The sequence below is a fragment of the Gavia stellata genome, chromosome 29 (genome assembly GCF_030936135.1).
Source record: "Gavia stellata isolate bGavSte3 chromosome 29, bGavSte3.hap2, whole genome shotgun sequence".
In the NCBI taxonomy this organism is placed as follows: domain Eukaryota; kingdom Metazoa; phylum Chordata; class Aves; order Gaviiformes; family Gaviidae; genus Gavia; species Gavia stellata.
In genome coordinates, this window is record NC_082622.1 from 3,776,750 (window position 1) to 3,790,278 (window position 13,529).

General features: G+C 39.3%; 1 protein-coding gene across 3 annotated transcripts in view; it reads left to right on the plus strand.

Moving 5' to 3' along the window:
* SRRM1 (serine and arginine repetitive matrix 1) overlaps positions 1-12,327 on the plus strand; it is a 19,570-nt gene extending 7,243 nt beyond the window's left edge. For 2 of the 3 annotated variants that reach the window (XM_059830626.1, XM_059830629.1), the window contains 12 exons: positions 276-476; positions 943-1,146; positions 1,701-1,820; positions 3,350-3,621; positions 3,766-3,846; positions 4,183-4,269; positions 4,939-5,083; positions 7,310-7,414; positions 7,766-8,227; positions 9,102-9,288; positions 10,044-10,238; positions 10,452-12,327. In XM_059830626.1, coding sequence (XP_059686609.1) covers positions 276-476; positions 943-1,146; positions 1,701-1,820; positions 3,350-3,621; positions 3,766-3,846; positions 4,183-4,269; positions 4,939-5,083; positions 7,310-7,414; positions 7,766-8,227; positions 9,102-9,288; positions 10,044-10,238; positions 10,452-10,556 — 2,164 coding nt within the window. In that variant the 3' untranslated portion in view covers positions 10,557-12,327. The remainder of the gene's footprint in view (positions 1-275; positions 477-942; positions 1,147-1,700; positions 1,821-3,349; positions 3,622-3,765; positions 3,847-4,182; positions 4,270-4,938; positions 5,084-7,309; positions 7,415-7,765; positions 8,228-9,101; positions 9,289-10,043; positions 10,239-10,451) is intronic. The other variant, XM_059830627.1, reaches the window with a different exon arrangement.
* The last annotated feature ends 1,202 nt before the right edge of the window (positions 12,328-13,529 follow it).

Genomic DNA, 13,529 nt, shown 5'->3' on the forward strand with positions numbered 1-13,529 from the left:
GTATTGAGTAGGAACAGTTTTTAATGGTTTATCTGTTCCAGGCTTTGTTCTTTTTTGTTTTGGGGGTTTGCTTTTTTGGTTTTGTTTGACATCTCAATTTGGCTGTCAGTTACTAGCAGAAGATACAAAGTGTCTACATGTGTCTTAACTGCTGTAGACAGTACTGAGAGGCTACCTGATTCAGAAGACCTTTTAGCTGCTGGATATCGCAGGTTTTGTTATCCTATACAAAATTTCATTATGTTATGCTATTAAATGGCGCTTCTTTTTCCTAGACGCAAATCAAGGTCTCCTTCCCCTCGAAGGAGGTCGTCGCCTGTCAGAAGAGAGCGGAAACGCAGCCATTCTCGGTCCCCTCATCACAGAACCAAGAGCCGTAGTGCTACTCCTGCACCGGAAAAGAAAGAGGCAACTCCTGAGCCAGAACCCTCTGTGAAACCAAAGGAGACTGTTGTTCAAGAGGCAACTTCAAACAAGTAAGTATGCTAACTTTGTGTGTAGAACCATATATTACCTTTTAATAAATGGAAATTATCTTAATACCTGTTTGAAGCTTGACCTGGGGGAATGCCTGTTTCTCCATGTCCCCCTGCAATGGCAAAAGAGTTTATTTAATAATCTTCAGTAAGATTTCTTTTGTCCTGTGTAGAATTCTAAAGGCAGAGTGCTTAGCTACAACTGTGGTTTCATTGTCCTGGTCATCTTTTCCGCTTCTGACAATGTCATCCTGTTTTCTAGCAAGTTGACGGATAGCCTGTATATTACTTTTTTCTTCTCTTTGAATCATTGTACCATGTTCTAATTCTTTTCACAGTTTTGGAGTGGGATGTCGATAACATCTTGTCAGAGGATGGGCAGGAGGAATATCTTGGTAGCTTCTAAAATGTTACTCCAGGGGTATGGTTTGTATGTGCTTATAAATTAAGTCTTTATTTTTCACAGTGATATCCCAAAAGCTCCTAAACCTGAACCTCCTGTACCAGAGACTAAGGAAAATTCACCCGAACGTAATTCAAAGAAGGAGAGAGAGAAGGAGAAAGAGAAGACTCGTCAAAGATCCCCAACTCGGTCCAAGTCAAGGTCAAGATCTCGATCACGTTCTCCATCTCATTCTCGACCAAGAAGGCGTCATAGATCACGGTCAAGGTAGGACTTCAATTTATCTTGGCTGTGAAGGTTGAGAAGTGAATGTTTTCTTCTGAAGGTGCCACTTAATGTAATGTTCTCAGTTAAAGTAGTGATATTTTTAGCGCTGTTGAGCTATGGATGTTTTAGGCCAAATGAGAAAAATGCATTCAATGGATAAATGTGTTTGGGAGTTGTTTTCTTCCTATCAGTTCTTGAGAAGATGCTCACAGTGACTAAGCTGACTGGAGAAAGAATGGGGTACTTAATGCTGAGTATGGCACTTGTTAGGTAGTAGGAATTGTGTAGCCTCCTTCTAGGAGATAGATTTGATGCTGAAGACTTTGTAAATTACTTTTCTCCCCTTTTTTGATTATTTTACTTCTTAGAGAGGTGTTGGTAAACTTTAAAGCACTGATTGTTTCTGAATGTACCACTCTGCATCATAAGCTACATGCTACTTTAATGCGATGCACTTGGAGAAAAGCAACTTTACGCTCAGTGCCCTGAGGATAAATTTCCTCAAATCTGAAAATTAGATAGTTGCTTTTCATTTGAATTTTTGATTGTGACAGGTCTTACTCCCCTAGAAGGCGACCAAGCCCGAGGCGACGGCCATCTCCAAGGAGAAGGAGCCCTCCAAGACGAATGCCTCCCCCACCCAGACACAGAAGAAGCAGATCTCCTGTGAGGCGGTAAGATTCCCTTTTTTGAGACAACTGAAAATGTTAAACTTTGAAAGGTGAAGGGAATGTTAGATGTGAGGAATGAGTGTTAGCAAAATTACCTTGTTCATCTTATCTTTGTACTGTCACGTATATGATCTGAGTGATGTAAAAACTGCAGTGTCGTATCTCATAAGTGTGTTGTGGGGAAACATAATGGTAGCTGTGAAACTTTCTTTTGAGTTGAAATAGTGATGAGAATTCCCCTTTCTGAAAACTGGCAATTTCAGAAGTGTAACTTCTTCAAATGGCTCTGGATAGCTCCCAGCATAGACTGACGTGACATCTTTTATGACTTTTTTTTGCTTAAGTCGTAATACTTCTTTTTTTCCTGCCTGGGGAAAAAATTAGGACAAGTAACTGGATTTTACTTGTTGGGAGTTTTTAAATTATGACTTACATTTCCATCACATAAAGGAAAAAATAAATTTTGGCTTGAAATGTGTTTCCTCTTTATGTTCTTTTACTTAATAATCTTCCAGGTCTGCTCTTTGGTGTTGGACGTTACATTTTTGACAGCATAAGCAATTGTTCTAGTAGCAAAGCTCTGAGTTGCCTTGCAAAGAAACTTAGATACTTGTGGCATTGTCAAAATAGACATTCGCCTTCACAGGAAGACAATAGATTCTTATCCTCTTCATAGGAAGAGAATTGAAGTGATGCTTCCTGTGTGCAGCAGTTGTTCTTTTTTAGGAAGGAACAGTTCTTCCTTTTTATGACAAGGTGATGACTATTTTTTTTTTCTGAGTTTGTAAAGATGTTAATTTCACACAGTTACTGGGAAAACTGTGAAAAGTATCAGACATGTATGTTGCAAGATGTACAAGAGCTCCCTTTCAGCAAATGTTTATCTCACTCAAGGTAGGGTTTCTTTTTTCCAGGTTCTCAGGAATTCTGCAGCCAAAGGTGGATTCTGCAGGTACACAATTGTAACAGAACTTGCCACAAATTTTGCCGCAGAATTCTAGAGGCCCTACCTTTTTAAAATTACAAAGTAAAGATGAAAGACTAAAACATAAGAATGGATGGATTGATTCTGAATTGTTAAGTCGTTAAGTTTTCTGAAATTTTTACCTCCTGGTATAAAAACTTCTTAGTGTACTTGCACACTAAACTCTTAAACAGATCTGTTCTGAAGATCATTAAATCACATGTGCTAACACGGAGAATTCTCTTAACCATCCAAAAGTTAGAGAGCCCAAACAAAACTAATTGCTCCCAGGAGAAAAGCTTAGTTGTAGTCTGTAGATTGACAGAAAGCAAGCAAAGGTAACACTAACAATTTTTTGCTCACTGTGTAGTTTAAAAATAACTGTGAAAGATTGGTTGTTATTCTGCTCTTCTACAAACCAAGTGTTGAAGGCGGTCCACCATGTTTTGGAAGTGCTGTTGTATGTGGCTCTTATATATGTGCTTGCAAACAAATGCAATTCTGTTCTCATGTTCAATGTTTCTTAAGCTCTGGCTAGTCAGAATCTAATGTTATGTTTGATTCACAGGAGAAGACGGTCATCAGCATCCTTATCTGGCAGTAGCTCTTCCTCCTCTTCCTCACGTTCCCGATCGCCACCAAAGAAGCCACCTAAAAGAACTGTATCCAGTCCTCCTCGTAAAACGCGTAGGCTCTCTCCTTCAGCAAGCCCTCCTAGGCGGAGGCACAGACCATCCCCACCAGCAAGTCCGCCTCCAAAACCACGTAGGTCTCCAACACCCCAGCAGTCGAATCGTGCAAGAAAAAGCCGTGGCTCTGTTTCGCCTAGCAGAGCATCAGGTAATCAAATAAAAATTTGTATTCCAGCAGCTTTGTCATTTTGTGCTTTTGTTTTCTCAAAAATGCTGTGTACTGTTTGTATGAGCAGAAAAGCATGCAAGAATGTAATGAATTGCAACTGACTTATTTGACTTTGTCTTTTAGCACCCAAACATAAGAGTGCTGAAAAAAGAGAATCTCCTTCGCCAGCACCAAAACCAAGGAAGGCCGAACTGTCTGAATCAGGTATGGCTCTCACTTTTCAACGCTGGTTTTGGGTGGGGTTTTTAATCAAAGATGCATGACAATAAAAGGCAGTGGTAAAGTGCTGAACCCCCTTGATAGACTGAAAGCGAGAGTTCTCAGAAGTATAAAGATGATCACTCATACTGCCTCAAATACTTCCATCCAAGCTTTCTTGGGAAAAGTTCAGCCAAAGTGTATGCCAGCCTCAGTGTTATCTTAAGATTGGGGGGGGGAAGCATGCTTGATGATCTACTGTAATACGACTTTGCTTCTGCCTGAATAAGGCAAATTTGCATTTTCAGTTTAAATATTCTGTCCATGTGTGTACCTTTTCAGAAGAAGATAAGGGAGGTAAAATGGCTGCAGCAGACTCTGTTCAACAGAGGCGTCAGTACAGAAGGCAAAATCAACAGTCTTCATCTGGTATGGATGACATAGATTTCCTGAAACTGGATTGCACTTTACTTTTGCAGGAAGTAGTTAATGTTAGGTTCAAATAGTAGTTAAAATTATTTACTATGTGCAGTGCTATTGTAAACTTAATTCTAGATTTACTATTCATAATGAAGTCACTTTAATTATTGCTCATGAAGAATAAAGTATAATTTTTAAAGGTTATGGTATATTTCTTGTTAATTGGTTTACATCTTTAAAATTTGTGCTTTTAAACTGTTACCACCACACATAAATATTATTTGCTATGGATTACTTAATCTGTTGTGATAGGTTATTTCCTAATATTTTGGACTCCAGTATGCTTGAGATTAGTAAATTAACCTGGGCCTGGTGTAGGTTTTTGTCCACTTAATGTTTCTGTAAGTAACTGCAGATCGCCTTTTAAATTACCTGGCTAGTCAGATTTTATGTGGACAGTTAGGTTGCTGCAAATATTTTTACCCAGCTCAGGTGGATTTATTTATCACTTGACTTCAACTAACATTTTTAGTTGAACTGCTTTTAAATAGAGGTTTCTTGCTTTGTGGGAGAAGAGGTTAGTACTGCAGTTTAACCTGCAGTTATAAGCCTATCAGTAACTGCGTTAATAGTGTCGTGAGAATCATTTTCCAGAGAGTGATTCTTCTACGTTTATAGATTCTGGTTCTTCATCTTCATCTGAAGAGGAAAGACCAAAAAGATCCAATGTGAAGAATGGGGAAGTTGGCAGACGCCGACGCCATTCACATTCACGCAGTCCGTCACCGTCTCCACGAAAACGACAGAAGGAATCCTCCCCTCGGTAATTTCTTAAATTGAATGTAACTGACATGTTTTTTGAACTATTTAGTTAATGTTGTTAATGTGCTGTGCAACTGTCAGCAAATACACAATAGAATTAAGTCATGTCCAGTTTGCCCCATCTTATTTTAAGATTGCATTCTTGTTATGCTCATTGGGTAAGAATTACTCTGAACTTTATTTAATATGTTCATTTTTGCCTCAAATATATGGCAGATAGATTTGTTTTGTTTTGTTTTTCCTCCACTGCTATCAGGATGCAGATGGAAAAGAGGTGGCAATCGCCAGTGATGAAAAGGTTGGTTAGAAATTAATCTGTTAAATAGGATTTACATAGAGAAAATAATTTAGACAGGCTCTCATTTATTTTGTCACAGATAAGTACTTGCCATCCTTTGTCCTTTGGACTTACACACTCAAAGTAGTAAGGTGAGGGAAATTCAGACTGATGTGTTCCTTAATGTGTTGGATCTGGGACTGTTTCACTGGCACAAAAAATGGAGGAACACCTGCTCTGTCTCCTTCATTGCTCACTATTTGTTAATTCACATAAGCCTGTAACAGCTAATAACATTAATGTCATTAGCATCTTACTGATGTCTGAAAACAACTGAATGCTTGTATTCTTCTGGGGTTTTCTCATTCCATATACACGGGTTTGAAAGATGGGTGAGCATTACTTTGTATTGTTGCTTGCTATTGGCATTCTGGCTAAAACCCTCTTGTACACTTGCAACAAGTGATTAAGATCTTGATGTTCTGGGTCACAGATAATTGGAATTTTCAAAGGCCTCATTCCTCAATTCATTAGATATTTGGAACTACTAGTAGTAGACCAGCAGTGAACACCTACTTTATTTTCTCTTTTCTTATGTAGGCAGTATTGTTAACACTTGTTTGTGAAATTGTTTGCTCTATGTTGATCTCAAAATACAGGAAGGTGTAGGAAGCTGGGTGCTTGATGGGTTTATTAATCTAATATAATGACCCTTGTGAGCAATCTGTAATTAAGACCTAGTTAGAATATCGTTGCAGCGTACATAATGATGTATGAGATTAAGTATGACTACTTCTACAAATGTAGACCATTCTAATTATGGATCTTGTCAAACAATTCTATGTAAAACAGATGGGAATTCAAAGATCTTAATCTATTTTGCAACATAGCAAATTTATCTACTGCCTATTGTGTAAATACACGTTTAATTAGGACAACCATGACATTTGAAGGCTGGTATTTTTTCAGATCGTAAAAGAACGTTGTCTTTTGGAGCAAACTCTGATCTATAAAAAGTGTAACTCATTGCCTTGGAAGAAAAACAGCCAGTGTATTTGAAATCAAATCTCAGTTTCTGTCGATGAGCTTCTTTGCTTTCTCATTGCTCTCATTTTTTCCTTTATGCAGTCATTTTATCTTAATTGCTTTAAAAAAAAGGAATGTTTTACTTTATAAAATACCAATATTCCTCTTTTTTGAAACTCTAGGGAAGTATGTGTTTAATTAAAATTCCCACTCCCAGAAGTCTGTTGTAAACCTTGCTGAGCAGACAGTGGCTCATTTTGTGAATAATTTCAATCCAGATAGCTGCAGTTTAGCAACAACTCTGATTTTTCTCTGCTTTTCAAGAAATAAGTAATTTTGTATTTCAGATCCGTAGATCCAAAGCTGTTTTCGAAGTACAGTTTCACACTCCTTAATCTGACCCAACTTCAGGCTGCTGCTGAATGCAGCTTTGTTCTGCCTGACACAGCTGGACATTCCCAGTTCCTCCCTTGTGTTGGATCTAGCAATCATGTCACTGCATGATGGCAAAGAGGTGGTTTTGTTGGATTGGTCTCCTGGTGGCCCAGTAACCTGGTCTGACTCATTAGATGATCACTCATTAGATGAGTAGATGATTCAGTGCAAGGGAAATGGCAGAAATGAGCTTTCAGAAGAAAATGGGAGAGTTGATCTTCCTCTTTGGCTACAAGATGCGAATAGACCAGGTTAAGCAGAATGTGAAATTGCCTCATGACTGCTGTAGTGGGCTCTGAGAATTACAGTAAAACGTATTGTCTCATGCTCTTTAGAAAGACTTGAGTGTATTTTTTCCATCAGTGGTTCTAATAGACTTTCATTTTGAAGTGCATGAACAAGGTGATTTTGTATAGTGAAAGCAGAAGGACAAACAAGAATCTCATGGCTCAATTGCAACTTTTCTGAGAAATCCCTTTATCTCTTTAGTAGGAGGAGGAGGAGTCCATCGCCCCCACCAGCCAGGCGGCGACGCTCTCCTTCGCCTGCCCCTCCTCCTAGGCGGCGGCGGTCACCTTCGTTACCTCGTCGAAGGTAGTGTATTGCCTTTTTGTCATGAAGTGGTTGCTTTTAGTTTGTTGACTTCCAACTACGACGTGTCAAAAGAAATGCCATTATACCAGTTCCTTGATTTGCAGGTTACTGAGGAAAGCGTAGTTTTCCTAGCGAGATTTTGTGTGGTACGTGTGTGGCCTGGATATCTTTTGATTGGTTTATCAAGTACCGAATGACACCCATTAAGCTGGTTTTCAAAAAGTTTAGTATTAAATGAAGTTTTAAAGAATTTTTAGAGGAGTTCTTTTTTCCCCTCTTTGGGTGAATTGCAAGACACTTGTAACTAATTCACATGCCTATGTGGAGCCTGAACATTTGCTTTCTTTGTAGGTCTCCATCACCACCCCCACGCAGACGCTCACCTTCTCCACGGAGATACTCTCCACCGATACAGAGACGATACTCTCCTTCTCCACCACCTAAGAGAAGAACAGCTTCTCCTCCTCCCCCACCTAAACGAAGGGCATCACCTTCTCCACAGTCAAAACGCAGAGTCTCCCATTCGCCACCGCCAAAACAGAGGAGCTCACCAACTGCTAAAAGGCGTTCACCTTCGATATCTTCCAAGCACAGGAAGGGATCTCCTCCCAGTAGGTCCAATCGGGAAACACGTTCTCCACCACAAAACAAAAGGCATTCACCTTCACCACGGCCTAGAGCTTCTCATACCTCTGCAAGCCCGCCACCACCACGAAGGGGAGCTTCAGCTTCACCCCAGAGAAGACAGTCTCCATCTCCAAGCACTAGACCTATCAGGAGGGTGTCAAGAACGCCAGAACCTAAGAAGACAAAGTAAAAAGTCCATCTTTGTTGTTGTTGGTTTTGTGAGGGGTTTTTTTGTTTGTTTTGTTTTAATGCAGTGGGAATAGCTAGGGAGTCACATTAAAATAGTCCTCATATCTTGAGATTGCTCAAGTGTTGGTGACTCTCTTTGACTTCCACCATCATAACACTGATTTTTGGAAGTTTCTTAGATCGGAAGCATCTGTTAAAATAAAGTGCAACACGGGGAGAAGCATTAAAGAGGCTTTATGTAGAATTCCAGGGGTCTTTTAGTAGCACAATAAAGCACTGGGACAGCAGGTGAAAAGAAATGCAGGAGAAGTTTTGTTGCTAGCTTTAAGGAAAAATGAACTTTCTCTTATTTTAAGGCTAACTGCAAAAGGGAACCAACACTTTTCATTAGCTTGTAAATCATTTCGTAAGTGGTCATCCAAGAGAAAAAAACATTTAGAATTTTAGTGTGGTGCTTTTTAGTGTGGTGCTGCTCTTACGAGCAGATAGTCCAAAGCATGGTGCTGGCGTATTAATTCTTTCAGAAAGAAAATGTAGCTGAATGTAATGTCTTCCACTCTTTCCTATTCTCTTGACTTTTAATGTGGCTATAAATTAGTCATATCAGAAGAAAGGGAGCAATCATTCCTGAACAGCAATAGTATTATTGTTTAACGAGCTATCAGGTTGCAGTATCCTTTGGCATTAATGGATCCGCAGCAGTATTAGATTGGTTTGCCTTTTGTAACATACGCCAGCAAAGTAATGAATCGCTTTTTAAGTGGCAGCTTAACCAGGTTATAAGCACATATGTTCACCTGGCTTTTTTGTTCATTTTTAATTTTCTTGGTTTGTCTCTTATATCTCTAATTGTGGCCCTTCTATTTTTAAGGGGTTCCACGCCAAGTCCACGATCTGCAAGACGGGTGTCTTCGTCACGGTCTGCATCAGGATCACCTGAGCCAGCACTGAAAAAACATCAAGGACCTTCATCTCCTACTCGGTCTCGTTCTCCTTCTGCAAACTGGTCACCTGCAAAAAAGGCTAAAAGCCCAACTCAGAGCCCATCACCTGCAAGGGTATTTCTTTGCTAATGAAAACAATACTGTTTTGGGTTATATGGCAAGTTATTTTCATGGAGACTTAGCTGCTGAACAGCTTTAAGCTTATTCACATGGGGAGGGAAATCCTTGGAGTGATTCTTCATAGTTAAAAACATCTTATAAACAATTTATAACATAAATTTTTCAAACTTAACATCTCTGAGTCTGAAAAAAAAAGTGCTGTTATCTATAAATTATAACTTCTGGAAAAAGACTTTCCCACTTCATGAGTCTACATGAGTTTCATGGTCTCCAAAGTGAGGTGGTCTCATTTATGCTTAGTAGTCTTACGTGCAATCTCAGGCTATTCCTAATAGATACAAGAACAGATTGCTTGGCATCCTTATCTCTTCTCCTAAGGTGTTTCCTAGGGACGCTTCCATTCTTTGCCAGAGGAGTCTTTGAGGGAGTTAGACTCCACCTGCAGTGTTAATTTTTATGAAGAGGCTTGCCTGTCATTGCTGTGACCAGCAGATCGAGTTTGTGTGGTGTTACGGTCTGTTTTAAACAGACACAGCCCAGCCGTGCGTTACAGTATCTGTCTTATAGGATTGCCCCTCTCATTGATTGGGAATGGGACGTTCCCCCAGTTCTGGAGGCGGTGTTGAGTTCACCGAGTTTCAGATGTTGCTCAGTCCGTTCAAATTGCCCAGGGTGGTTGTGGGCTTGTTTTACCAATGTTTTGAAGCCTTGGGAATGAGTTGTAATACCTGTTGAATTGTTTGTTACAGAATTCGGATCAAGAAGGGGGTGGAAAGAAGAAGAAGAAAAAGAAGGATAAGAAGCATAAAAAGGATAAAAAGCACAAGAAACACAAAAAACATAAGAAGGAGAAGGCTGCGGTGGCTGTAGCGGCTGCTGCTGTGGCTGCGGCAGATACCACCTCAGCACAGGAAGACCAGGAAGCAGAGACAGAACCCAAAAAGGTAAGAATTTAGTACCTGTGCTTTACTTTAAGAGTCCAATGTAAGAAAATAGATGGAGATGCATGTACAGCGAACTCTTGATGTTCTGAAAAGCGGTCTTGCTTCAGAAGCGCAACTTAGCGTCTGGTGATTTTACTCAATTTTACTCGATGGGAGGGCTGCAGCCTGGCTTAGCTTTCAGTGTTTGAAGAAATGCTTTATCTTTGTTTGAAGGAGACAGAAAGTGAACCAGAAGACAACCTTGACGATCTAGAAAAACATCTGCGAGAGAAGGCACTGAGGTCGATGAGGAAGGCGCAAGTGTCACCACCATCCTAGGCTGAATCCTTTGATATAATGTACATTTTATTTGGTTTGTACTCAGAATTCAATTTCAAATTGCTAAATGTGTTTGAGCTTTAGAATATAACATTTGTTGTAATAATTGCTAGGTTGAGGTTCACCACGTACAAAGGGCATGGATTTACATTACAAAAGGTGTCCACAGTGTACTAGTGACATTCTTTCATTGACAGTCAACATAATTTCATTTAGAGTGAGACTTTTTAGAAGCAGTAGGGATTTGTTTTGAAGGTTTTAAACATGACCGTCAGTTCCCTAGTTTCTTTGAAATTCAACAAAGCCTTTAGCATAATTTGTGAGGGTCTCATTTGACTTCTTTTGTATCCACTTACATTACGCTACTAACCTTTGTGGTTTGTAAGCTTGCCCAGAAGTAAAACCACTGCAGAATTACCAAGGACGTACATATATTTTAATGCTTTCTACTGTTGCCTGTATAGTCTCCATTAAAGCGAATCCAGAATAGCGATTTAGAATGGTACATAAATGAAAGCATGTTGTTTACCAGGACACTGTGGGTTTATATTGATGTAACATGTTGATTTGGAACACTGGAATTTCATTTGTATTTTTATGTTCTTTTTTTAAAGGGCAGTTTCCATGATCAGCAGTCCCAGCAAAAAATTCCTTCAGTTACATAAATTTTTGTTTGTGAGATGTCGTTGCCCCATTCATAAATCTTGTCTCGTTACGGTTCTTCGGAATGGTATAAGCAACTTTCAGAGATGTGGTCTTTGAAAGTTTGAGGAACCTGAACTTTGGATATTGTCATGTTTTCACTGTTTTTTGTTTTTGTTTTTTTAACTAAAGCTATATAAAGCTTGTGGATTAAACAAAATAAATTTCTAAATTTAAACAGATGTTGGCTATTTTTATATGAACATTTACATTTGCTAATCAGCTTTCTTTTGTACAGGGTTAATGAATACACAGACAGGAAAAAGTATTTGATCCAGTATGCTGGCTTCTGAAAAATTGGGGCTTTTCTTTTTAACTGTCCTGGGGTAGCAGAAGTAGCCCTTTGTTAATTCAGCGATGCTCCTCTTGAGTCTGGATTGGTGTTCTTGCAAAGCAAGAGTAAACAGTCTACCTGGGCAGCACTCTGTTAGGATGGATAAGCTTCAAACAAACAAAACATTGGCTGGGGGAAATCGCTTCTCATAGCGAGTAAAATGTTTCAAGGTCCTGCAAAAAATTAATGGCAGGTTTGCGTTAAGTTCGTTACAAGCTTTAGTCCTGTAAACACTGGTTTGAATGCTCGTCTAAAGAATCCTGGTGGCTCGCTGCCTTTTTCATAATCGTATTTGAAACTTGCTGGATTGCTACTGTCAAATCTTTTTAATAAGCCAAGCTCTGTTTCTGAAATCAAGTCAATTCTGAAGTCTGAGGTTCCTCTGGAAGGAGGAATGGAACATGCTTTTGAAAATTCTTGTCCTGCATCTGAAGTAGATGTGATGTGCACAATGAAGTGTAGATATTTGATTAGTCTTTTTACTTGACATCGTGTAGGGTTTTAAAATAAACCAGGTAATATGTAGATACTGGATGGAAGGGGATATCTTTGAAGTAGCTTCCTTCTGCACTCCCTTATATGCTGAATCTTCTGTTTCTTAGCATAAGTATACATTGTATGCTAAAGTGCTTGTAAACTTAGTTCAACAACACTTGAATGTTGAGTATCATCTGTTATTGAATGTGTATAATAAATTCCAAGAACTTTCTGGACAAACACATTTTAAAAAGTACGTCTGAGTGAATTTGGTGCTTATGAAACTACAGAACCTAACAACATATTGTGCTGATCTCTTTGCCTTGTTCATTTTTTTTCCTGTGATGTCCTTGACAGCACAAATGATTCTGAAATTCAGTTGTAAAAGACCATACGTGTGCAGTCTTCACAAGGAGTTAAGGCCTCGTTCTTTATAATCTGCATCTTGCTTTCATCTGGATTTTGTGACCTCTGTATGCCTTTTAATCTTAGGACTAATAGAAGTTCTTTAAATATATTCAGTACCTGAGTCACTGACTGCTTGTCCTCCCTCATACCTATTTTTCATTTCCTGCCTCCGGGCCTGCACTTTGTAAAGGACTTTGTTGTTGGTTTTGGACAGGTCGTGAAGGAAGGACAGACCTTCCCAAGGCTGTCAGGTGCTCCCCGACCCTTTTTTTTTCCTCCTTTGGAGTTTCTATTGTTGGCTGCTCCCTCCTTCTCTTTTGTTTTTTTAACATCTATCCATAAAGAATGGTTTAGGTTTAAAAAGAGCGATATGCTCTTGAAGAAGAATATAACTTCTGAATTGTGTTTAGTTTTAGTATTTCAATTCCTTCCGACGTAGCCATTCATTCAAACACTAACACTGCATTTAAACACCTGTCAGGTGACAGCAAGCCTCTTGTCTTCTCGTGAGCTGTTATGCTGTTCCTTGCTGCTCCAAATGCTGTTGCATAGATAATTTTTAGTTCAAAATCATTCCGCTGGCATGACAGCCTTTAGCATTTGTCTGTGCTGTGCGGCATTGTCCTGGTGAGCTGCTGACTTACACTGTTGAATTCCTCTCCTGATCCTCCATGATTGAGATCCCATCACCCAAACTTGGCTGATGTGTTCACTGCTTGATCTTCTCTGTTAACCTCTTCTCTCTGTTTCTCAACCCTTTTATTTGTTGTCGTGCTGCTATAGCTCAGAAAGGAACCACGTAGGATGCCTTGTGCAACATGGCACAACCTCTGGGGCATGAATCTCACTTTATTACAAATCTTTTTATTACGAAACTGCTCATGCTGTATGTTTGCTTGTTAATCAAGGCTCCCTTCCTGAAGTGACAGATACATGGGTTTGGATAAGTGACTTGCTGTAATAACGATATCTAACTACCCCCAAAAAATCAATTAATAAATTGAAGTTTAATTGGACTGTATAATTTAGATGAAAATGAGTCCACAGGAGTG